The 27046-nt window shown below is 35.5% G+C and overlaps 1 protein-coding gene across 1 annotated transcript in view; it reads right to left on the bottom strand.

The window, feature by feature from the left end:
- Positions 1 to 27046, bottom strand: part of LOC134839936 (rab GTPase-activating protein 1-like) — a 37400-nt gene that overhangs the window by 2050 nt on the left and 8304 nt on the right. The window contains exons 4-18 of the mRNA XM_063855565.1: positions 26668 to 26881; positions 24729 to 24951; positions 22958 to 23169; positions 22462 to 22554; positions 21697 to 21872; positions 13712 to 13881; positions 13069 to 13312; positions 12467 to 12786; positions 12193 to 12306; positions 11226 to 11570; positions 9051 to 9221; positions 6658 to 6750; positions 6077 to 6296; positions 5466 to 5470; positions 4588 to 4803 (exon numbers count right to left, since the gene is read on the bottom strand). Coding sequence (XP_063711635.1) covers positions 4588 to 4803; positions 5466 to 5470; positions 6077 to 6296; positions 6658 to 6750; positions 9051 to 9221; positions 11226 to 11570; positions 12193 to 12306; positions 12467 to 12786; positions 13069 to 13312; positions 13712 to 13881; positions 21697 to 21872; positions 22462 to 22554; positions 22958 to 23169; positions 24729 to 24951; positions 26668 to 26881 — 2816 coding nt within the window. The remainder of the gene's footprint in view (positions 1 to 4587; positions 4804 to 5465; positions 5471 to 6076; positions 6297 to 6657; positions 6751 to 9050; positions 9222 to 11225; positions 11571 to 12192; positions 12307 to 12466; positions 12787 to 13068; positions 13313 to 13711; positions 13882 to 21696; positions 21873 to 22461; positions 22555 to 22957; positions 23170 to 24728; positions 24952 to 26667; positions 26882 to 27046) is intronic.

Genomic DNA, 27046 nt, shown 5'->3' with positions numbered 1-27046 from the left:
GGGGCAGATTTGGGAGGAGGGTTTTATTTTCATTCTCTGCCACCCAAAAGGCTCCCTTCCCTCTTTGGTACTATTTTACAAACGACTCAATTTTTGGCCATCCGACCCAATATAAGGTAATTTAAAGTAATCTGAGGTCGAAATAGGGTAACTTTGGGAGCGAGCAGAAAATTAAAGGCGAGCAAGGAAAATCATTTCGTCAATCAAAAATTACGCCTCCGAAAAATCCTAGATCCACCACTGATTTTGATGGTAATTTTGAAAAGCTTTTTAAGTGTAATTTCAAGTTTTTCGTGTGTCGTTTTGATTTCAAGTTTAGTCATTTTACATGCAATCAACTTTTGGCAAAAAGGACAAGTCAATGAAAATGTCAGGGTAGTTTTGGTGCTTTATTCAAGCACAAGGTTTCGAGATATACATTGATTTTATATACATTGGGACATTTATGACCTCAAAAAAACATAAGACACTGGACATAGCAGCTAATCAATTTGATGAACAGAAAGCAATTCCTCACTGATGTCAGTTTATTCTTCAACGAGTTCTTTCGCTGAAAAAAGAAGGCTAGCTTAGTAAATAATGATTAAACTTGCTACAAATTCCAATGCATAGAAAATTGAAGTTAGATTAGAACGGTTTTCGTAGATTGTTTGAGGGTCGAAACGAGCTGTATTCATTTTTCAGAAAAATTACTACGATTGAAAACAAAATTTAAAAATGCATTTCATTCCTGTTTGAAGTTTAAGAAAACCCAACTCCTAATTGAATATATTTGGGTTAAAATTAAGGGAACACAGCTTTTTTGACCACTGCAGGGGCAGTGAGCCAGAAATTTTTATGACTTCGGAATTTTTCAACACAGTGGCGAAGCTGAGCTTCGCACCACTAGCGATAAAACATGTATGGGATTAAAACAATATGATACTCAAGAATTAGCAAAGAGGACTTCGAACGATGATAACGTGGAAAAAACGAAGAAAAAAAATCGAAGTTTTTTATTTTAAATTTCATTTAAATCCAGCCTCCCCCTCAAAAAAAAACAAAAAAAAATGCAAATCAAACAGCGCAATATGATAAAACTAAGTCGTAACAATATAGGCCGAAACCTATTAGGCTGAAAAACAGGACAATGAAAAAACGAAATTTAAACGAATCCAGTTGGTAAAATTACAACTAATACAAAAAACCAAATACAACTGATACTTAAAAAACGTTGACATGCTCAAATAATTTTGGTTGAAGTTTTTCAACAGAGAAGACCAGAAGATGAATGAATCCAGGAGCTGATTCATATGAAGAAAGTTATTTACGGAAAAAAATCCTTGACTGCCATACCATTGTTAATCGCAAGGTAGGTTGAAAAACAGCGAACTGACAGTTGGAAAAGAGTCAATGAACGCAATTAAACAGAAAAAAAACTTTCAAATTTCAAAGAAAAAAATAGATGCCCTTACTAATCATAGAATTCCTATTTATCGCTGACCTTTTTTGATAACGCTAACCCAATTTGAGAAAACTGGATCAATAAATAAAACTTTTATTTCACTGGAAATTCTGAATATTAAACTCGAAACTAGAAGTCATGACCTTTTACTGTTCGTTGGTGGAGTTTGCATTCCTTTTAACAGAAGAAATGAACTGAACTTTAAAAATCAAAATGCAAACCGCGAAACATCAATTTTGAGCATGAACAAATTAAAAGACTTTTCCTGGAAAAAAAACGACCAAGATAAGAGTCTCTAAGTTCATCGACTCTTAATAAGAATTACACTATACAGAACGCATTTTAAGACATGTAGAACAGGACCCGTTGAGCATACATTAAATAAAAAAATTGCCTCGTTTTTTTTCGCCCTACCGTGAAAACTGTCACTTTTGAAAAGTGCAGATACAACTGAAATAAAATTTCATCTTCATTCTTCCTCATTTAGGGTGGTATAACCAAAAAGACACCAAAACTGTTGTAACTAACTGTTTGCGCAGCAGTCTAAACTGGAGAAATTAACGAAATTACATAACTTTAAAAGAAGACAGAAACAAAGGCTCAAATACAGAGTCGAAGCAGAGCTTCGCACCAATTGCGATACAATACAAAACTAAAACAAAAGAAGTCGAAAAAACTGGACGAACAAAAATGTTCGTATGTCTCGATAAAAAAAGAACTAGTCGCCCAGCTAAAGCTAGCTGTTTGATATTTTTAGAATTTGTTACACTGGTGCGGGATGAAATGCGTTATTTCAAAAATTGGAGTTTGTCCAAAAGCTTAGTTTTTCTCTACTAAAATAATTAAGACTGAAAATTCCAAAAGACATAACATTTTTCTTACAAAAAACTAGGAGTCGCTGCTTCTGTAGGAAAATAATTGCAACCCGTTTTTTGGATTGCAGCTTTATCTCAGGCTTGATAAGTTAGTTTCTGAGAAAAGTCAAAACTTTCTAAAAATCAGTCACAAATTCGAAAACTTGATTTTCCGAAATTCATAACGTTTTTCTGCAAAATGAAGGTCTTGGTCGCTTGAGCAGAAAAAAACTCCCAAAACTAGCTTTCTTGGTTGAATACTTAACGAGTGAATAATTAACAGTTAAGAATTGGCAGAGTAGTTTTCGAGAAAAGTCAAAAAGAATTAAAAAAAAACATCAAAAAGTCAAATATCTGACTACTCTGAAAGCCATAAATTTCCGTGTAAAAAGTTTTAGCGTAACCGCTTACGCGCAGGGCAGCTTCATACAACTATTTTATTCATTGAAATACAACCATTTTATTCATTGAGCCCCAATCTCCGATTTGGGGGAGTAGTTTTTGAGACAAAAATCCTCCACGGTCAAATACTCCCCCGCGGACATTTCGAAGGCTGTAGACAGAACAGTAGCGAAAAACAGACTAGAGGAGTATGCAGAAACACATATGAGTGGACGATCTTCCAATTGATACTCTTTTCAATATTAGAAAGAGTCGCTTTCTACCGAAAACCATCTTTTGCGAAAAAAATGAAAAAAAAAACATCAAAAGCTTCTCAAAAAAGTAAAAATAAAAAACCAGTCTCACACATTTTCATAAAAACTGATTGAGTCGGACAGGAATTTTTAAGCCCTCGAAAGTGCACAACACAAGTTGACTTATCCGATACGAAATCAGCCCAAACCGTTTAATCGAAAAAAAAAATGATTTGCAGCAGAATTATTAAAATGAAAAATTACAGAACTATCAATTATGAAATATGAATTACAGAAAAACATATTTAGAAACGAAATTAAATCCATGCTTTACAAAGTAGGACAATAGAAGTTAGTAGTAGATAAAATAAATGCCATTAAACACATAACCAACAGAAAGGAGCCAATGAACGCAAGTAAACAAAAAAATACTGACTTGTTTTATGAAAAAAATCTCAAAATTCAAATAAAAAACTTTCGAATTTCATGGAAAAAAATAGATGCCCTTAAAGCTCTTTGAAAATATAAGACAATTTATCTTTGACATTTTATTGATAAAAGTAACCCACTTTGAGAAAACTGGATCAATAAGTTAAATTTTTGTTTCACCGAGAAATCTGGAAAATAATTTCCACTTTTGAAACTAGAAGTCTATCACCCCTTTTGTGACCTTCACACTTTTTCTGTTCGATAGAGGAGTTTGTCTTCCTTCTAACAAAGGAAATAAACTGAATTTCAGATGCTAAAGAAACCAAAAAATCAAACCGCGAAAAAATAAATTCTGGCCTGAACAAATATTAAGACCTTTCCTAAAAAAAGGAAAAAATCTTCCCGACCTATGTCGAAACAAAAGGAAAAAAACGGAAATTGAACCGACAGAAACTAGGCCGAAAACCACGAATCTGAAAAAATTCGACATTTTTTTCAAAATATTTCTTTCAAAAAATAAATAATGCCCGAAACGTGCTCCACCTATTTATTACTTCGATGAGGTGGCTTTATATGAATTTTCAGAAATTGAGCATGTTTTGAAATTTACCATTCCTACAAAATTGACAATTCTGTAAAAAATAGTTATTTACGAGAAAAACATCTAGCACCCGATTGCAATACCCTTGCTTATCGCAAGGGTAATAAAACTAAAATTTCACTGCTCATATCAGAGTAAAGACATTAATGATCAGTGTCCTTCGATGCAATTATCATCAAATTAAAAAAAAAAACTTTTTTTGTGAAAACTGTAAAGACCTCCAATTTTCTCCGCCGAATTTTTTGCCGCATTTGCTACGCTTAAATAAACAAAGCCAGCAGACAGTAAGAAGAGTCAATTAACGCGAGGAAACCAAAAAAAAAATTTTTTTTAAATTTTAACTTTCGAAATTCACCTCTTTGCATTTTTCTACCACCTTTGATTTTCAATTTTGAAAAACTATTTTAAAGAAGTCATAATGCAATGAAGCCTCGGCGTGGTGAACAACCTAGCAATTGTGAGCCGATTTGTTCTTAATACCTCACATCGTAACAAGACGCGTTCAGCCATTAAACAAAAAATAGAAAATTTTAAAAATGGTGGTGGGGATGTCACTTTTCTGTTAAAAAAACTCAATTTGTATGACTCATGCTCATAACAGACTATATCTTAAGCTCAACCGACCTCCTGCACTTCAGTTTCTAGATTCTGCTTCTGGTCCTGCATCTCAGCCAGCTCCTGATGAGTCTTCTCGAACATGTTCTGGATCTGAGACACCTTCTCTTCCACCGTCTCCAACTTCCTCTGGGAGTCCAGTTTAGCACTCACCAACTCATTGGCCAAATTGACCGCCTCTGCTTCCAGTGACATTATCTTCGAATGGCTCTCCTGCTGCTCCAGCTACATACCATTCATTTTTCAGAAATTGGAAAAACCAATATTTCATTATGTGAAGCTAAATTCATCGCCTGCAACTGTTACATTCCGGTTTGCATTTAAATTTTAAAATTAGCTTTAATTTCATAGCAATAAAAAGTTTTGTAGGTTTTCCTAAGAAGTCTTCAGGCATTAATTAATTGCTTTTCCATTAAAGTAAACAAAAAAAATTATAGCGCTTTGGACTCAGTCATACCCTCCAGCGACCTGAAAAATCTTTGAAGTCAATCGAAACTACTTTTTAAAATAAACTAATTGCAATTTTTGGTTCATAACATATTAAAAATCTTTTTTCTTTAGATGAAAGAAAAATGACTGAATTTCAGATGCTAAAGAAACCAAAAAATCAAACCGCGAAAAAATAAATTCTGGCCTGAACAAATATTAAGACCTTTCCTAAAAAAAGGAAAAAATCTTCCCGACCTATGTCGAAACAAAAGGAAAAAAACGGAAATTGAACCGACAGAAACTAGGCCGAAAACCACGAATCTGAAAAAATTCGACATTTTTTTCAAAATATTTCTTTCAAAAAATAAATAATGCCCGAAACGTGCTCCACCTATTTATTACTTCGATGAGGTGGCTTTATATGAATTTTCAGAAATTGAGCATGTTTTGAAATTTACCATTCCTACAAAATTGACAATTCTGTAAAAAATAGTTATTTACGAGAAAAACATCTAGCACCCGATTGCAATACCCTTGCTTATCGCAAGGGTAATAAAACTAAAATTTCACTGCTCATATCAGAGTAAAGACATTAATGATCAGTGTCCTTCGATGCAATTATCATCAAATTAAAAAAAAAAACTTTTTTTGTGAAAACTGTAAAGACCTCCAATTTTCTCCGCCGAATTTTTTGCCGCATTTGCTACGCTTAAATAAACAAAGCCAGCAGACAGTAAGAAGAGTCAATTAACGCGAGGAAACCAAAAAAAAAATTTTTTTTAAATTTTAACTTTCGAAATTCACCTCTTTGCATTTTTCTACCACCTTTGATTTTCAATTTTGAAAAACTATTTTAAAGAAGTCATAATGCAATGAAGCCTCGGCGTGGTGAACAACCTAGCAATTGTGAGCCGATTTGTTCTTAATACCTCACATCGTAACAAGACGCGTTCAGCCATTAAACAAAAAATAGAAAATTTTAAAAATGGTGGTGGGGATGTCACTTTTCTGTTAAAAAAACTCAATTTGTATGACTCATGCTCATAACAGACTATATCTTAAGCTCAACCGACCTCCTGCACTTCAGTTTCTAGATTCTGCTTCTGGTCCTGCATCTCAGCCAGCTCCTGATGAGTCTTCTCGAACATGTTCTGGATCTGAGACACCTTCTCTTCCACCGTCTCCAACTTCCTCTGGGAGTCCAGTTTAGCACTCACCAACTCATTGGCCAAATTGACCGCCTCTGCTTCCAGTGACATTATCTTCGAATGGCTCTCCTGCTGCTCCAGCTACATACCATTCATTTTTCAGAAATTGGAAAAACCAATATTTCATTATGTGAAGCTAAATTCATCGCCTGCAACTGTTACATTCCGGTTTGCATTTAAATTTTAAAATTAGCTTTAATTTCATAGCAATAAAAAGTTTTGTAGGTTTTCCTAAGAAGTCTTCAGGCATTAATTAATTGCTTTTCCATTAAAGTAAACAAAAAAAATTATAGCGCTTTGGACTCAGTCATACCCTCCAGCGACCTGAAAAATCTTTGAAGTCAATCGAAACTACTTTTTAAAATAAACTAATTGCAATTTTTGGTTCATAACATATTAAAAATCTTTTTTCTTTAGATAAATGAAACTTGAGCTGACTCACTTTCAGTCTTTCCATTGGATCTTTCAGTCTTTCTTCTCTCTGGACTAACTCGTAGTATTCTTTAGCATATAGTGACAGCTTTTTGGGGTTAATCTAAAATCAGAAGTCAGAACTATTGGCAGGTGTGGCAGAACTACAAAAGTCTACTGGAACTATAACAACAATGATACAAATTATTGTTTCAAGTTATTAATGAAAAGCAGCAAATTTAGACACAGAGGCGAAGCTAAGCTCCGCACCATTTGCGATACAAAAATGAATGACCGTGATTAAAATTAAATGAAGAAAAAAAAATCAAAAATTAAAACAAAACCTTCAAAAAACGTTGTCATAAAATTTTTTAAAAATCGCAAAAAGCCCAAAATGCTTGGAAAAAATATGCCTGCACCAATAAAAACTTCACAGATTGGTTTCCGAATGCTACAAAAAGCTGAAATTTCAAAAAAAAAAATCGTTTTTGCGGGAACTAAGCCGGCAAAAAAAAGCAGACAGACAAATTCTGAATTAGCCTAAAACTTTCACTTTTAAAAAAACAAGTCCCGACTGGAATCGAAATCCCTGGCTTTGACTTCAAGCACGGTTGTTACAACCTAAAAAATAGCTGAACATTCAAAAAAAAATCCAGTTACAGAAACTAAGCCGACAAAAAACAGTCCGAAAAATTACAGAAACAGGCCCCGGCCAGATTCGAACGACAAGCCTTGAGAAAACCTTCAAAAATTGAAAAAACTTTGGAAAAAAAACAGCAAAAAACTTCAAAAATTTGTCGGGAACCAAGTTGTACTTGCGGAAAACACGTCCAGAACATATTGAAGGCGATTAATGAAAATTCAAAAAACTTGGAAAATTTCCCGTAGAACCGAAAATATAATTGTTGTCATGAAGAATTATTCAATCCGGAACGAAGTATGAAACTTATGCTTCCCTTGAAATGACCCCAGGTTAAATCCCTAAGCCGATAAAGTATAATCCGAAATCTTTTAAGTCGAATAAAATGTTCAAGTGAAACAAAAACATAGAAGTCAAGAGTAGTAAAATAACAAATTGCAGGAGTAATTCCGTGCACTAAAAGCAACTAAATCGAAAATTGCAGATAAAAAATCAATTTTATCAAGTGACGTGACAACTAAGCCGAAAAAGCAATAGGTTAAATAAGTATCTGGTCAGAAGTGCTGGAGACACATGAAAATTTGAATTGATTATGAACCAAGATGCAAAAGATTCTGTCAAACAAGTTGTTAACCCGAAAAAAGTCTTTATTCCGATTTGATAACCTTTGCTAATCGCAAGCGTAAATATATCAAAAAAAATTACAAGGTTTTTAACATTATATATATGTGTCTCAAAAACTTGTCATTTCATAACCCTTGATCCCCCTCAATCAATTTAAGGGGAGATTGTTCACTTGGTTAAAAGTAATACTTTTCAGCCAATCAGATTTGAACATAGTCGATGCCGGCCCTACGGCTTGAACTTGCCACTTAATTTTAGGGAGGACAAAAATTCCGCTTTTGGTTTGATGAAATTCCCACTTTTTCTAACTTTTGCAAGTTTAAGAGCTACAAATAGTTTCCATAATATTTGTTCAAGCATGAATGAAAACAATATTTTCTCAAATTAAAAATAAAAACTAATTTCTTGCCTATTCTCTTTTCATGAAAGCCCTAAGTTTAAAGGTTAAATCAAATTTTTTCAATTATTGCATTCGCTGCATCAACACTTTAAAAAACGGTTCCAAGAACAATTTGGAAGGAAAAAATTTGGGTGGAAGGTACCGAGGAACCGCAACTCAATGGAACGTGATTACCAGAAAAACGATGAATCGAAGATGGATTTGCAAATAAAACTTGCACCAAGATTTCATATCTCAAAATGCTCAAACAGATCTTTGGCCGTTTCTGCTGGATTGACGAAATCTTAGACGCATATGGTTCACGCAAGACGGAAAAACAATCCCTGCGTGGAGCATATTCTCAGTTGACTAAGGACCAAATTTAACAACAGAATCATAAAGCGGTGAAGGATGTTGAAAATTCTTCAGAAAATTTCAGCATAATAGAGATTCTGTGTTTCTGAAAAAGGAATGCATTTCCTATAACCTTTATATTCAATTTCAATTTTACAATTGAAAAAACTCCAGCTAAATATCTCTTTCGCCAGAAAAGTTATGTTAACTTTTCTCCATAAAAGGTATGGCAATTTCAAAAAAATACAGACAATTTGAAAGACCCTTTTTTCCAAAAAGATTCTATGTATAATTCTGTTCCTTTTTCAGTGATGAGTTCACATTTAGGGACTAACTACCATAATTATAACCAAACATACTACAAAACCCTGCACATTGATGTTAGATATCTTAACTAACTGTTCTCCCTCTATTTTCTCTTTCTAACCTTCATTTGCAGAGCCTTTCTGATGAGATCCTCTGCACAAGCGGCGTCTCTGTACTTGCGGGGAATGTTGGCCTTGATATAAGTATTGCATTCTTCAAACGATTTCCGACACAGCTCTTCACTTGCCTCTCTCAAAAGCGCCAGCGCAATATTGAGGAGGAACGACAATCCCTGTAGTCAAAAACGAACAGATGACTAAAAGCTAAAAGATAGATTATGATGATAACAAAAGCATTCAAAACGCAGTCAAACATAAATGCATCAGGGCTGAAAAATATTCAGCTTAGGTTCTTTTGCCGTTACCCGTCCTTCCTGTAATTTTACCAGATGAAACTATTACCTTTTCAATTCCAAACAAAAGAGCTCAGCATTATGTCTCATGAATAATAACATCCTACTTTTACGCCGTAATCAAATATAAGCTCACAAGAAAAATATGCCTCTTTAGGAGATTTTGTTATGAAAATCTAAAATTCCTAAGGTCTCGTATTTGTTGGCAAATGACTTCTCAACATGCTGCGGAAGCACCATATTAAAATTCCCCACATTTACCTCAAATAAACATAGCCAACAGAAAGTTGGAAAAGAGTCAATGAACGCAAGTAAACAAAAAAAATACTGAACTAATTTTTTGACAAAAAAATCTCAACTTTCGAATTCCTAAGAAAAAATAGATGACCTTACAGCTCATTGATTTTTTGGAACAACTTATGACATTTTTTTGATAAAAATTAATCCAATTTGAAAAAAACTGGATCAATCGGTAAAATTTTGTTTCGCTGAGAAATCTTGTAAATAAATTCCATTTTCGAATTTAGAAGTCGATAGCGTTTTTCGTGACTCTTTCGCTGTTCGATTGTAAGTTTGTCTTTCTTTTAACAAAGGAAAAGAACTTAAAAAGAAACCTAAAGTCGAACCGCGAAATCTGAGCTTGGACAAATTTTTAGACTTTTCCTGAAAAAAAAACATCCCGACCTATGTAAGAGTATGAGCTACGTTCATCGACTCCTAATCAATCTTCATCGACTCGTTCTCTGGCGAAAGAGAACAAATATGACCGAAATACTTCATTAAACTAACACAATTAGAGAAAACTGGGTCAAAGGATTTTCATTCCGCTGCGAAATCTCGAAATTGAAATCTATTTATGAAACTATACAAGTTTTTTTTGCGCAAGTCAAGCACGTTTTTTCGCGCAAATTGTATTTTGTTATTATTAACAGTAAAGTCCAGTCGCGAAAACTTGAGCGTGAACAACTTTTAGGACTCCATCCTAAAAAAAAACAAAAAAAACACAATCCAAATAAGTGTCTTCACTTCGATAATCGGCACCTAAGAATAACGATATTAGCCGGAAAAGATAACGATAACGAAAAAGCAAAATTTATACCATGGTATGCGAACCTACAATCAGCTGATTAGGCTACCACCTCACTCCATGCCTAAAATGATTAAATTCTGCTCTTATCCACACATACAAATAGATGTGAATGCGCAGTATTTAACCGAGTACAAATTCATGCTAATGAAAGTTGCCTAATGGAAACCAAGATGCACTCAAATTTTAGAGCTCGAGAAATCGGAGACTATGGTACGAAAAAAATGGACTCGTTAATACATAAGACTTTAGTTAAGACATACACAAGACATATGTTACTTTAGTTTCAATATTGCGTTTTTATGCCAGTTACGGATAAAAAATCATACCTAAAGGCATAGTGGAGCTTTGCACTGTTTGAGGTACAAAAACGTAATTCTAACATTTTTTCTATTATTCAGAAGAGTATGTTTTTGCTCTTTCACACATGTTTTTTCACGACAAGGAATAACTGAAAAATGAAATATTAGAACGCATGAATGAAAAAAGAAATCATTTGCATAGTTTCGCGCACTTTTCCAGGCTTTTTCACAATTTTCTGGTATCTTTCCCTCAGAAAGAGCAAAAACGTACTCTTCAACAGTTAGAACATAGTTGAAGATGGCCTCGGGCATAAAGAGCCGCACTCGGGCACTTCGTGCCCTCATGCAGGGCTCTTCCCCCCTCAGGCATCTTTCAACTATGTTCTAACTACTACAAGGAATTATATTTTTGAAAAATCTTTACTGAGCGGGAACAACTTTAAAAACACGCTACTAGGGCACGAACTAAAATAACTACCAAACTGAAGTTCTTACTTCGCTGAAGATGATATCGTAGACTCTGTACACCAAGTACAGCGGGAACTTGGCCGTGTAGAGCGTCAGGAACCACTGGGACGAAAACATGTGTGACTTCAGTCCTATACTCTGGAAATGGTAATAGAGAGTTGGAATGTGATCCTTCACAAGACTGTCCAGCTGGTACCACTTCAGTTTCAGTTCGTAGAAGTCTTGTTTGTACAGTTCGCGTAGCTTGAATAGACCCATAAGACGGACGAACACACAGAACGCTTGCTCTTCAGGCATGTGCAGGAGTAGAACAGCTGCTATGTATGTGAAGCCTTGACAGTAGCCGATCTCGTGGTCGTACTGAGCATATGCCTAAGCAACCAGTTTCTCAAAGATCGCTTTCTTCTCAAATAAGGCATACGATAATAATTAGGCGTATAATTCACTATTCAAAGCAACACATAACTTGAGGGACGATTAAGGCTTTACAGAATATCCAAGAGCGCCATATGAAAGCTTGCCTGACTTTTCGATTAATAAATGAAGTAGCTGAGAGAATATCCAGTTTACAGTTTTTAATTATTTTTCAGTGAGACAATATTATAGTTTAAGGCAGGGTGACCAAATACGCTGATGACAAAAGGGGACCTCTCATATATTCACAATAAATTAGGAATTGGAACCGAAAAACACTATAACTGTAGAAAAAAAATGGATCAAAATTCATGAACGCTCAGTGCCATGAACGCTCAGTGCCCACGGGAAGTCGTTTTTCATTGCGTCATTGAAGCGACATTTTCCCATTGCGTGATCTGAAAAAGATAACTTTGAAGCATCTGTAAAAAAAAAATAGAAAAGGGGACCACTGAACGCTCGGGGTACCAAAAGGGGTACAAAGGGGACTGGTCCCCCAAAGGGGACCGATTTGGTCACCCTGGTTTAAGGTAACCTCCTGTAGATAAATGCAGCCATTGCATCAGTAGTATTGTATTACCTTTGCAATTTTCAGAAGTGCCTCTTGTCCTGGTCCCTGGTCGTCCTTGAAGAAGTCGTTGGCCGGGAACGTTCTGTGGATGTCTCTCTTTATCTGATCTTCATTCGTGAACTCCTAAAAACACAAAATTCCCAAAATTATTACTTGGAAGGGTAGAGCGGCTCGCCAAAATCTACTCGTTATTGCATCTTAAAAGCAGGTACATAATTTTAAATCAAAAATGCATTGTATTTCATTATTTACACAATTTATCCAATGATATGAGAAGACAAACCTGGTCTAGGAACTCGCGATACTTTGCGCATAGCTCCTCGGCATCCTCCGTCCCAACCTGTCGCAACCACACCTCCCCTCTGAGAGCCTCTGGGATACCGACAGTCCGAACTAGGTGTCTCACTTTTTTCGGTTGCGGCCGACCTTTACCGGGCAACCCAAATGAGAAAGTATTTTGTTCCGGTGAGTCTATCGGTGTGACTGGGGTTCCAGTATCTTTCCATTCTTTCAAAACTTGATCCCACTTTTCCAAGATGTCTGCGCTGCAGTCTTTGGACACTGAGCCGTACCCACTCATCAACACCACGTCATCAACTGATTCTGAAACAACGACAGATAGTCAAATCAAAGTCGGAAAGCGTACCACCGTCCAAATTTATGTAATAAATGATATTAAATGATCAGTAGCTCAAAATCATATTTCTCTAATTTCGTCAAAAACCAATCAAGTAAGGACCGGATCTCTTTCAAATTAACTTCAAAGAACGGATTGACAACAAAAAATAGTTTTCGTCAACAGGGTCTACTTTGGAATACATCGACTACTTCGAAAACATCTTAAGATCCCACAACAAAAATGATAGAAACTGTTAATGTACATACCATTCGGGTCATCTTCTGCCCCTTGGTTCAAACTATCAGCCTCCGACCCCCCATAGAACTCGTTTGCAAAGTCACCAGCACCATTCACACTGGACAAACTGTCCTCCTCTTCGGCCGAGAAATCGTAGCTGTGAGCAGAACTGATCCGGAATATACTTCCTGCTAGACTTCCAGCCATGCTTCCAGAGTTCGTCTCTCCCTCGCACTTCAGAGCTTCCACTCGGTATGAACTATCAGTATCGGGCTTAAAAAAATAGCCGATAATCTCACTTTCAAACCAACTTGATCTACCTCTTCCGTTCTTTTGCAGAAATTTTATTTGCAGTTATTTATCGTCATCTAATTGAATTTTATGACATCATTCGTATTTTTTTAAACACCATTTTCTTATTTCGTTTCGATTCATATTATGGTGCAGTGAATTGAAACATGCATTCATAAAAAAATACTCTTACCAACTTGCAATTCGACGCATTCGAACTCGATTCATCAACCTACACGAGTTCTAAATCCGTTTCTCGGCAGTTAATAGATTTTTAGTGATGTATTTAGTGTATACAACCAGAAAATATCCATTCGATGATAATATTGAGCATGCTATGCTAGAAAAATACAACAACAACTCCACTCCACTACAACTCACAATGGCTTTGAGGTTGATGATGTAGCTTATGACTAGTGGTCTCCTGTTGGGGTAGAAGAACCTCTCCCCCTTGCCCACTATCCGACACACCACGGGAATGTGGAATCTCACAGGAGTCTCAATTCCCATGAACACCACGTCCAATGCAAAACGCACATACAGCAAACCGGCTGAAGCAGACATTGAAATAATTACTCCATGCATGTTATCAACTTCTTATGATGCATTTTGTCAGGAAGACATCAGAACATATGTGAGTAAGTATTGAATTGTGTGCATGAATTCATGGTTTTGTCAGAATCTAAATAGGTTATACTACGACTTCGGCGGTACAACTACAACTTGGTCTAAAAAAAACGAAAAATAAGGAAAAAATGGGAAAGGAAAAAAGAAACCGAGAATAATAAAATAGAACTCGCAGTGGGACAAAACGGATTGATTATTTGAAAAAGTACATGTCTCGGCTCGTACTTCTACAAAATATTAGATCACTATCTAAAAAATTTTAGTAGTTTGGAAGTTTTTCTTTCAGAACTGGAAAGAAAACCACTAGCAAGAGCATTAACAGAGACATCGTGCAACGAAAATACGAACAAAAAAGCGCTAGTTCTAAAGGGATATCAAAAAACTGTTGAATGCAATAGAGCGAAAAGAGGTGCGGGCGTAGAAATATGCATCAAAAAACAACACAAATATCAAATCATAAAGAGGACTAAAACCATCATTTACAAATTTTATCGGTAAAAATATTGAGAGAGGCAGAAAAATTGATTTAAACTGTTTTAAAAATCACCAGATGTTGGAATAGATGAAACTTTAGACATTCTACAAGAACACAAGCTGAGAGTAAAAAGCCAAGCTAATTGCAAACACATACTTTAGGGAGATAAAAATATAAATAAGATGAAGACAACAAAAGTACAAAAAAAATCTGAAAACACTATTAATTCAAGGATAGCAGCCAAGATTAATCAGCAACCCAACTAGAGAAACAACTAAATCACAGACCTGGATCCATGTTTTATTCACAAATTTTCAAGCTCAACTGGAACAAAAGTTACCGAAATATCAGATCATCATGGTGTATACTTAAAAGCTGAAGACGCTTTGAGTGAAAAGAACGAAAATGATTTCTTCACGCTCCAAGAAATTGAACAGACCCTTCAAAAGGCTTCAATCGAAAGCAAAAACAACTAGACCTCAATTATTTGATTTACAAAAAGTTAAAGTTCACTGAAAATTATTTTTTTTCTAAATCCATTGATGACATAACTTCAAAGTTAAACGAAAGTTTACTATCAGCATTGAATTAAATAATACCAGAAAAAGAAATTATTTTCCGCCCTTACTACAAGGATTGAATGAACAATCGGGTGAAAAATATAGCAGCAAAAAAAACTCTTATAAAATCTTTTGTGAAAAATCTCAGGGGGCTGGGGAAACTTTTAAAAACTATAGAAATAAAGCAAAAATTATAATCAAGACAATTAAAACCACTTACTACGAAAACAAAATAGATCAATCGAAGGACAGTTCAAAAACTTTGTTCCAATTGGCCAAAGAAATTGATGGTGTTCACACTAATCAGAGAGTAGAGTTCAGTCCCGATAAGATGAACGACTACTTTGTGAATATCGGGAAAGAACTAGCAAAAAACTTCGCAGTACCAATGAGTTTAGAAACCGTGAAAACAGTGACCGAGTCAATGGTCTTTCAGAAAACAAGCGATCATGAAATTTTTTGTGTTTTAAAAAACTTGAAGAACAAAACATCAGCGGACTGTAAAGGCTATAATAATTATCTAATTAAAATAATATATCCCGCCGTATGTAGCTATCTTTGCCCAAGTTGCCCAAGTAATACCGCTGTTTAAGAGTGGAAACAAAGATAAATGTGGAAACTACAGACCAGATTCTATTCTTCCGGTAATCAGTTAAGTACTTGAAGAACTAATCTATAGCAAAATGAAAAATTTGTAATATCGCAAAAAATTTTGACGCCAAATCAATTTGGATATCAAACTAAAAAAAACACAACAGTAGATGCAGTTTTGGATGTTGTAGACTATTTCGAAAAATTTATCAGCTAAAGATGATGTCGCATGTACCTTTATTGATTTGTCCAAAGCGTTTGAGACCGTTGATCATTCAGTTCTTGAAAAATGTTACCGATATGGCTTTCTTACATACCCAATTCATGGACTTCTGAAGTCATACCTTGAAAACAGATACCAGTATGTTTAAATTGAAAAACAGTTATCACAGAAACGCTCGATAGAGTGTGGGCTGCCCCAAGGTTCGATGCTTGGTCATATACTGTTTCTGCTTAGGTGAGTGATCTTCTTTTGTCCAATTACAAAATAACCGACTTTGCACATGACATAACATTGTTTGGAACTGCTAAAGATGAAGGTAAATCAATGTCCGACGAATTACAGCGCATTTCGTTATGGATGGAGAGCAATAAGCTTACAGTAAATGCAGGTCAGAGTAAAGTTCTCCATTTCAAGCCAAAATTAAACTACAAAATCAATTTGAACGACAAAGCATTAGAACTACTAAATAAAATGAAATATTTAGGGGTTACCGTAGACAACACTCTTAAACACAAATAACATATAAATCAATTGATAAATCGATTGTCACCACACACAGGCAAAATTTAACATCACAAATTGTTTTTGAGTCAAGATTCTCTTATAAAACTATATCAGGTTTGCATTCAACCAGTATTACAATATGGAGTGCTGTTATTTGGTCTGGCAAAAAATACTGATTTTAAAAAAGTTGACACAGCGCAGAACAGAATTTTACGAATTGATTTTAACCTGAAAAAAAACGGACACTACGTATAGTAAAAAATAAATACAAAATAATAACTCGTAAAGAACTTCACATATATGAACTAATGAAAACATTAGCAAAAGTATTAGGAAAACAACACACTTTCGACAACGTTGACGACTGTATACATGTGGTTGAGCTTGAGCTCTGCTTTTTTATGAACTAATAGGAACAAAGGACGAAAGTCGAAGAAAAAAGCCTATACCTATCAAAACAGAACAATTAGCTTCCGGATCAGAAAATGTTTTAACTTTTCAATAAAATTTGATTAATCAATTTAAGTGGACATAAGAACAGCAACGACCCAAAAATTGGATAAAGGTTGCATCATTTTCAATATCTTATTATATAAGACACTAAAGACTTTTGAAATGATTCTGTTAAGTTGTGTTGCCTTTCTTTTTCGCTGACTGCACCCAATTACTTTTCGTGTACTCTGACTGCACCCAATTACAGGTTTGGTAATTTCGCTTTTTAATTTTTTATTAATTCCCATTTTAAAAGCGTCATCTCGAAAATTTAATGGGCCTCTGGAGAAAATTGGAGACCAGATTTGCAACCACTGAGAGTCCCTGAGAGCACCCTACTAGAGTTAGGAATTCAAAACTTGGTGAATTTTTTTAAACCCAAGTTTCCGAAAAAAAAATTGAAAAAACGTCTTATCTCGGAAACTAAAAGGATTTGAGCATTCATATTAAGAGGCAAGATTTGAGACGCCAGGGTGTACGCTGACAATAAGGTTGTATCTTCATCGAGTTGGTAATTTCCATGTAGATAAATTCTTTGAGAAGTTTTGAAAAAATCAAAAAACGTCACATCTAAGATACTAAAAGCATTTGGGCAGTCGCGTTTAGCAGTCACATGTGGCAAGATTTGAAACTCTTTAGAGTACCCTGACAACACCGAACTATAGCGTTGGGACTTTCAAATTTTGAAAAATAATTAATTTGAACTTTCTGAAAATTTTGAAAAAAATCACAAAAAAACGTCATATCTCGAAACTACAAAGAATTGAGCATTCATACTTGGAGGCAAGATTCACAATCCTTGAGAGTACTCTGGCAGGACCTAACTAGGGGGTTGGGAATTTCAGATTTTTAAAAAATATTAATTTTATTTTTCTGAAATTTTTTTTGAAATAATCACAAAAACGTCATATCTCGAAAACTACAAAAAATTAAACGGTCATATTTGGAGGCAAGATTTGTAATCTTCGAGAGTACTCTGAAAGGACCTAACTACCGGGTTGGGAATTTCTGATTTTTAAAAAATATTAATTTAATTTTTCTGAAAAATTTTTGAAAAAATCACAAAAAACGTCATATCTCGAAAACTACAAAGAATTGAACGGTCATATTTGGAGGCAAGATTTGTAATCTTCGAGAGTACTCTGAAAGGACCTAACTACCCGGTTGGGAATTTCAGATTTTTAAAAAAATAATATAATTTAAGTTTTCTGAAAATTTTTGAAAAAATCACAAAACGTCATATCTCGAGAACTACAAAGAATTGAGCAGTCATATTTGGAGGCAAGATTCGCAATCTTTGAGAGTACTCTGAGTGGACCCAACTAAAGGGTCGAGAATTTCAGATTCGGCGAAAAAAAATTAAATATAAGTTTTCTGGAAATTTTTTGAAAAAATTACAAAAAACGTCATATCTCGAAAACTACAAGGATCTGAGCAGTCATATTTGGAAGCAAGACTCGCAATCCTTTATAGTACTCTGACAGTACCCAACTACAGGGTTGGGAATTTAAAGTTTTAAAAATTGTTTTGTTATTTGAAATTTCTTAAAATTTTTGAAAAAATCTCAAAAATCGTCTTATCTCGTTAACTAAAATGATTCGGGCATTCAAAATTGGAGGCCAAATTCGCAACCCCTTATTCGATATTGGGCTGCTTATTCTATTCTCAGTAAAATAACCACTTAAATCAAATTAGAAAATCGAAAAAAAAATTCTTAACCATTGCAATATACGATACAGCTTAAACATGCAAAAAATAATACGTTGAAAAATCTTAAACATGGCGAGATAGTGACGCCCGCATTTAAATATATAATAGATTACAAGCAGTATAAAAACAACGGAAATTCTTTTCTTTACAAAGAGGCGAAGCAGAGCTTTGCATCACTTACAATACAACAGAAGCATAGCATTGCAAGCTATCGATAAAATGAGACAAAGAAACATGGTGGCAAAAAATTTTTGGAAAAACAGTCGCGAAACATCCAAGAGCGATAAATTAGACTTTAGGGTTAACAGAGCGGGGCTAATTAGCGAACAATACGTAATAGACGCTCATTGGGTCGAAAACAAATTTTGTTGTCAAATACTGAAAGCGATAAAAGTAGTTTGAACTTATATTTGTACCACAACCGACCTGATTTACTTAATAAAACAAAAATCGATTTCTGGCATTCAAACAATAAAAAATAAGTTAATTTGGCCGATAAAACATAATCCGAAATCATTTAGGGCTAATAAAGCTTCTGAGCAAAAAAAGGAAAACATACACAGGCGAAACAGAGCTTTGCTCCACTTGCGATAGAAAAATGAATGACTCTCACTACTTGCAGATGAACCAACAAATTCGAAAAACAAACTTAAATATCCGAACTCTTGAAGCATCATTACCCGCACCTTTGAGAAATTAAAAAGTCAGGGGGAGCGAAGCACGCACTACTTGCGATAAAACCAATACAAAATGAGAGCCGTAGAAAACGCCGAAAAAACTGATCTACCAAAAAATTCATTTCTATTTTCTTGATTTTGTCTTGATTATAAAATCCTTTCATGAAATCTACTAAGAAGTAAGATTATTGGATATTAAATCAGCATCACAACTTAACTTATCAAGCGGTCAAAAAAGCCGACAATTTTTGGGCAGAGAGACGTGGCACCGAAAAAAAAATTAAAACTTAAAAAAATTGAGAATTAAATTGAAAGTTTTTAAGTCTCTCTCAAAATACTTATGTAAAACACTTTCGCTCCTCAAACGAATCAAAAAATGCTCTCTAAGCCGATATAATAAAAGCCGAAGCCTTTTAAGCCCACTATAGAGAAAAAAAAAGAGAAAAAACTGAAACATAGGCTATCGAAGATTGAAAAAGAGTAATGCACGCAGGTAAACATAAAAAAACTCAAGACTTTCTTGAAAAAATCTGAACTTTCGAACTTCAAAGAAAGAATGGATGCCCTTTAAGCTCTTTGAATTTCTAGAAAACTTTATGATTGGCGCTTTTTGATCAAATTGACCCAATTTAAAAAAAAAACAGGATCAATAGGAAAAGTTTTAATTCCGCTGGAAATCCAAAAATTCATTTCCATTTTCGAAACCAAAAAAAAATTCGAATAGAACGGGCATTTAAAAAACAGACAAGCTCAAAAACTGTCTGCTATCTATCTGTTTGTTCGTGAAAAAAAAATAAAAATACCTGAGCAGAAACCCTACACTTTTTTTTTAAATAAGGAAAAATCAAAACTAGAAAAAAATGTTGAAGATCACCCTCCTCAAAACGCGCACACAAACGCACACATAAAATTCACTCACCCAAAAAATGCAATATGGGACCACTAAGCCGATATAAAATATGCCAAAACTCATTAAACCGAGAAAAGAAAAGGAGAAATAAACAAAAATGGAATTTTAACAAACCGAGTTCGTAAAACTACAACCAACATATAAATAGGCCGTATATTTCGAATAGGCCGTATATTTGAAATGCTAGCAAGCTCAAAATATCTCTGTTGCAACAGCAAGGACAAGCGGATGAATGAGTCCAGGATCCAGGAGATGAGTCCTGTGCCTAAAGTTATTTACGGGAAAATATCTAGTACCCAATTGCAATACTCTTGCTTATCGCAAGGGTAAACAATTTATTTTTCAATAGAACAATTGATTTATTTTCAAACAACAGATTCATGATAGACCTGAAAAATACGTCAGTTTGTGGGACTTATCACTATTTTGGAAAACAGTTTGATTCATTATCCCATCAATAGTCAATGAACAAAAAAAGTCAATGAACGCAATTAAACTGAAAAAAAGTGACTTATTTGAAATAATCTCAACTTTCGAACTTTAAAGCAAAAAAAGATGCCCTTATAATTCTTTGAATTTCTAGAACAATTTATGATTGACATTTTTATGATTAAATTAACCCAATTTGAGAAAACTGGATCAAAAGGTAAAAGTTTTATTCCGCTGCGAAATCTGAAAATTAAATTCCACTTTCGAAAGTAGAGGTCAATCACGTTTTTTGTTACCTTTATATTCTTGCTGTTTGATAGTGGAGTTTGTCTTACTTTTAACAAAGGAAATGAACTTAGAAAGAGATGGTCATACAAAGAAAAGTAAATTTGAGCCCGAACCTTTTTTAAGACTTTTCCTGGAAAGATTGAAAAAAAATCATCACGACTTATGTAAGAGTCTGAATTAAGCATCGATTCTTAAATAACACAATCAGCATAATATTTCTAGCTAAGGCCCTCCGGATAGACCACAGGTGTTCACCAGTTGAAATGGTTAAAAAAATTCTTCCCGCGGCAGATTTCGTCCCATTAATTTAGACCTATTTATGTCATAATTCAGTAACCCGGTAGATTTTGTCCTATAAAATAAAATGCTTCATGTCTATTGTACTCGATTCATTCGAAGATTTAATACACACAATCGGGTTGATGTGTTGCGAGCTTACCAATTCCGAGACACCGACTGTTTATGCAAACGTCTGGTATTTATCGGCGTCACCGCCTCGACACTGGGAGCATTTATTACGACGAAACCTAGGCCGACCCATTGAAACATGCAAACTAAATTTTATATGCAAAAGATGAACAAAAATATAGAAATCCCAAAGAACTATGATTCAGTTCTTCAACATTATCTACACAGAACATCAACATAGCAGTGCGACACATGTAATTTCTTTACATTAAGTTAGCAGGTATAAAAAGAAAAATTTGCACTCAATGTAAAAAAAACATGAATGAGACTGTTCTTTACTTCTAACACGGATTATTGCAGCAAATCCCAGCGTATTTATGGCACAGATAGCACCAATTTTACAAGACTATTTACCTTTGCCATGTACCATGCAGACGAAGCGGTAGGCACACAACAACAACAAACAATATACCTTTGCCAGTTAGCAAGTTGAACAGACTGAATTGTGGCGAAGAGGGGTCTATGATTCCTGAGGCTAAAACTTCGTTATTTTCACCCGAAGTGTTCTCCAGATGATCCAACAGCTCATAGTTGCGGTTCTTCACATTCGCAGCCGTATCGTCGAACTGTACGAAGAAGCCACACGTTCTGAAATCATTATTTTATTAGAATTAATTTTTTGACATTGAAACGGGAAAATTACTGCACTGGACGAGCTTATTGTCACTAAAAACGGACCTGTTTCGAACACTCACAATTGGTAGTTATTTGTGGTTTCTGCGATTCGCAGAGGATCTATGAAAGGCTATCTAGCCTGTTTAAGCATAGTCCGTTTCTCTTAATTCCCCACACTCCAGACTGGGTTATTTTTGTTGAGCGAGGCTCTTTTTTTGCGACTCAAGGCCGTTTTTTTGCGTCTAGAGCTTTCACGTGGTACAACTATGGCAGCCGTACTCGGTCACGCTGTAGTAGAGCTGAAGCTAGAGGTCAAGGGAGAGCTCGTCCTCACACACTATCATTGCCATGGCAGGGGATCGATTACACAATCTGACCATCTCAAAGTGAACGCCTTACCACTATGCTAAGTTCCTCTGCAGTTCGACTGATTTTAATCTTTTAATGATTTTGACTGGTAAACAGTAGAGGAGACATTTGATATTGCAAAACATTTGATACTCGAATCCGAAGTACACCTTTATTCGTTTTCGCTCCAACACACTTCTGATATTCGACTAACCGTTCGATGGGCAACTGGGGTTGAGACACGACTTTCACTGCAATCTCAACTTTCTTCAGCACCGACTGCCGCAACTTCAAACACGTTCTATCTCTAAACAAGAAATCCTTCAGATTAGAGGTCGAACATTGGAAAAACAATCATTCTGTTTATTGCAAAAAAACACCATCTAAGGCGGAATATATTGTTAACATGAAAACATACCAAAAACATCCGGTAAAACTGTGAATAGGCTTGTCGGATATCATAGACTAGAAGATCAAATAGAAGCTAATGGTTTATTAGAAAAGAACTTTTTGCAACAAAAAACTGAAAGTGTAAAACTGAAAGTGTAAAAACGAAAGAAAAGTGTGTAAAAATGGAAGAACGTCCACAAAAAGCATGAATATTGTCTTCAGAGGTACAACAGAGGTTCTACGTTATCAGCTGAACAGCTCTCGGATATTGATCATTTCCCCTGTGGATAAATAGACTTAAAATTCAATTTAAAACCTACCTTGGAACATTATAGGCGAACTTAATTTCCGTGCTGGTACTGCTTGCGGATCCACCTGTCACTGACTGCACTTGTTTCGTCTCCCCCTCCTTCACTGAGACATTGAATTGAACCAACAGAAGAGGCTCCTCCCCCAAGGCTGCATGGAGACCCCCAGGGGGCATAGAGTGCATGCCGAAAGCCTGAGAGAAACTGCTCAAAGCAGCCGAGATCTGAAATGAAAACCACTGATTGTCTTTTTGGCAGATTTTCAAGTTTGATTTGAGCTTATTAGAGAAATCGGGACTTTATACGAATAACTTATACGCATGCTCAATTCAACGTGGTTTGGAAGCGCCTTTAGACCCACTTGCCTTAAGGTGTATCAAAAGTCCGGTGCTTATCTCCCACGAAGTTTTTGCAAAAGCGCTTACTTAAGTAATTAGCGCCATTTTGCCAACATTATTGAATCTTCAAAACGTTTTACTTTCAAATCTCAAAATGATTTGAATTAAAAGATCTCTTAACTGCAGCAACGCCTGTATTAACCCCTACATATTTACATTAAGAGTTTATGTTTTCTACACAGAGGCAAAGCTTCGCTTCGCAACACCAACGAGAACACGACATAAAGTAGCTCTTTAAAAGCAATAAGACACAAATGCGAAGCTGCGCTTCGCAAACAATTGCGAGAACAGGACCAAAAAGCAGCTCTATCAAAGTGTCGGATTCGAATCTGCGACCTAGCAAATTTGAGTCTCACGCACTATCGACTCAGCCACGGATGCTTCAAATGCCAAAAAAACTAGCCAAAAATAACGCAGCAACATATGCTAATAAATGGCCAATTTGATGCAGCAAAAGTAGCACCAAATACAAAAAAAAAACACAATTTTGCATTAAAAAAAATTGGAAAGCATTAAGCCAAATTATGTATAAATCATGCATTGCAAAAAATTGCGCAATACTTTGAGTTCGAAAATTTTTCAAATCAAACTTTTTATCATTGTACTGCTGTTTGAAACAAATAATTTTTTTCGGTTCATTTGATGAATTAAAAATACATCAGCTGTGTTAACTTTTTACTAATCAAATGTCAAAGCACATGCTATCAAAAAGCTGTAAAAGTACCCCATACAAGGCACCATTATTTGCGACTTAGGTTGGGAAAAAAAGAAAGTTGGTACTAATACACTTTGTTTCGCAAATGTAAAGAAGTAGAAATAAGCCTCGAATTAGCAAAAATTCTCCTACGTCTGAGATTCGACCCTGCGTCCTAGAGATTATGAGTCTAACGCACTAACTGCTCAGCCACGGAACCTTGCTAGGTACTAAACACTAGCCAAAAATAAAGTAGAGAACAGATGCTATGCAATTTCCAATGCTACAGTGAAATTTCCAAATAAGTTAACACATCTTATGAACACTTTATTTACGAGTTAGGTTAGAAAAAAGAAGGCTCGCAATAATACACTAAGCTGAGCGCTAGTTCAAAAGATTATAGCTCTTTTCCACCCCCCCCCCCCCCCCCCCGCACACACACACACACACACTTCAAACTTTCCATTTTTTCAATGGTCTTACATATAATTATTCTTGAATGCGTGATGTTACGATGAAAGGTATAAAGAACAAATGAGTTCACAATCGTTAGCTTTTTCACCACGCAATTTTTCATTACATTATGATAATTTCAAATTAGTTTTTCAAAATTGAAATTCAAAAGTAGGGGAAAGTGGAAAAGAGCCTAACTGATTCCCAAAAAGTCAAGCTTTATTTTTTTACAACTCACTGTTTCGAGTGCTGCGAACTGTACCACGTGGCACAAATAACACTCGGTCGGCACTGACTGCTCCTCTTCAGTAGCTGAAATGGTTCCTTGGGGCCTCCGAGTGGGCTGACTGACCACGAATCCCAGACAGTCTTGCATCTCCTGGGTGGTGCCACGTGTGCAGCAGGCGATGTTTCGAATGGAGACTGAGAACTTCACTTCGTCAGTCCCAGGTGTAATCAACCTGCAAAATATGTAACATCCTAAGAATCAAAAGTGAACCAATATCAACCATAGCTATTAATCATGTTAGCCCTTACAATCAATTTACAAACAAAGATAGCCGGTTGATTTGAAAGCGGCACTAGATGTTCCGACCACAAAAAAATAACAAGTTTTTTTGCTCAACTTTCGTCCCTTATTCTTCGGGATGAGGATCTGAACTAAAGCACAGAACTTTGATAGAATTACGTTACAATTGACAACATTTTTCCACCAAAGAAATAGAAAGAAATCAAATTCTTTCAAGTTAATTCCCATGAATGCGCTTAAACTATCTCGAAAACAAATTTAACTGTAGTAAACCTATACTTTCACGACATAACTTGTGCACAGAGGCAAAACTCAGAGCTTCGCACCACTTGCGATATAAATATGAATGACTTTGATTAAAATGAAACGAGAAAAAATTGAAATCGTTGTTGTCATTAAAAAAATTGCACTAAAAGCCCAAAATATCCGAAAAAAAACTGCCTATATAAATAGAAACTTTACAAAGAGAGAAGCTAGAAAGAAACCGAATTTTCCCAAAAAAAATCATTTCTGCGGAATTAAGCCGACTAAAATAAGCAGACCGACAATAACTCTGAATAAGCCGAAAGTTTTCTTCTTGCAAAAAACAAGAAGTGTTTGTTGTGCTTACATAACAATCAGTTGTGCTTACCTCTACGCCGGACGCGCTGGATTGTCGATTGAACTTGAATTTATAATTACCAAGCGGTAACAAAGCCGAAAATACCTGAGCAGAAACCTTCCATGTTGAAAAAATTCTCAACTAATAAAAAAAATTTGTCCCTTTTCACCTCAGAACACACGCACACCCACAAAACTTTTTTCGATCCCCAAACGACGCAATAAGAGGCCGCTACTTCGATATAAATTAAACCAAAACTTAAGCCGATAAAAAAGAAAATAGATGAAACTTTTTTTAAATCGAGTTGGTAAAATTACAACCATGTAGGAAACAAACTTCGATTCATCCGGATTTTTAAATGCTAACACACTTGAATTAACTACAGAGAAAAATTTTTACAGCAAAAAGATAGCGATTCTTAGACGTGGCAACTAAGACAAAAAAAACATAAACAGACAAATAATTGGCCAAAAAACTTTCGACCGGAATATTTACCGTTTGAAGAAAACAGGTCTTAGTCAGATTCATTTTCTTATTGCAAGGGAATTATAGCTTATTGTAAGCCTTCTCACTCGCTTTTACTCGAAATTAGACAAAAATCAAAAACTTCAAATCAATTTTTCTCGCCATAGAAAACATTTTCAAATGTAGTTCGAATGTCGACTGAAAGAGCTTTAACAAGACTTATCATTCCACCCATTTCAATGACTATTTTTGCGAGGAAAACAAAGAAAAAAAAAAAAACACAACTGAAGACAAAAGTTTCTTTCTGCGCTGCCAAACACGGGAAGGGGCATTGGTGCCATTTGCAGCGACTTTGGGGGCACCATTGGGACGGTGGCATCATTGGGCCAGACAAAAGTTCCTCCCACCTTTTCAGTAGTCGGAACTTCGTTGGAAGCTTTTTCAAACGCCAAAAACTCATATTCCAGTTTTTTCAACTTAATTTAACTGCAACAAATCAACAGATGCCTGAAGATCTCAACTTCGTCCTTAAATTTATCTTTTGTTCGGAACACATATTTTGAACACCATTTAAAATGTTACCTTAAATTTCCGGACGAGTTTGTTGGAACCACGAGTGTCACTGGAACGGCACTCATCGCCTCTCGCTTCAAATCCAACATGACCTCCAGGGCCCCCTTGTAGCCCATAGTCATATCCACTGAGCCACATCCTAGATACGTCACACCATGCAGATACGTACTGTCCACTTGCTCCTGCATCTCTTCTGAAGTCCCAGTGAGAAGACCAACCAAGTCTAGCAGAGTGGCGCAGAAAACAGCACAAGACTGAATTAACGAAGTCGAACACAAACACACAATTTAAACTGGGCTCCATGGTCAAAAGTGAGGCATCGATTAGCGAAGCAAACAAAGTGTCAGGGGGCACAGAACAGTGGCGATTAAGTATAACCTTAATTCTA

This window comes from Symsagittifera roscoffensis, chromosome 2 (assembly GCF_963678635.1).
Source record: "Symsagittifera roscoffensis chromosome 2, txSymRosc1.1, whole genome shotgun sequence".
NCBI classification, from domain to species: Eukaryota; Metazoa; Xenacoelomorpha; order Acoela; family Convolutidae; genus Symsagittifera; species Symsagittifera roscoffensis.
Note: the sequence above shows the minus strand (reverse complement) of the source record. Positions and strands in the feature narration are given on the sequence as shown.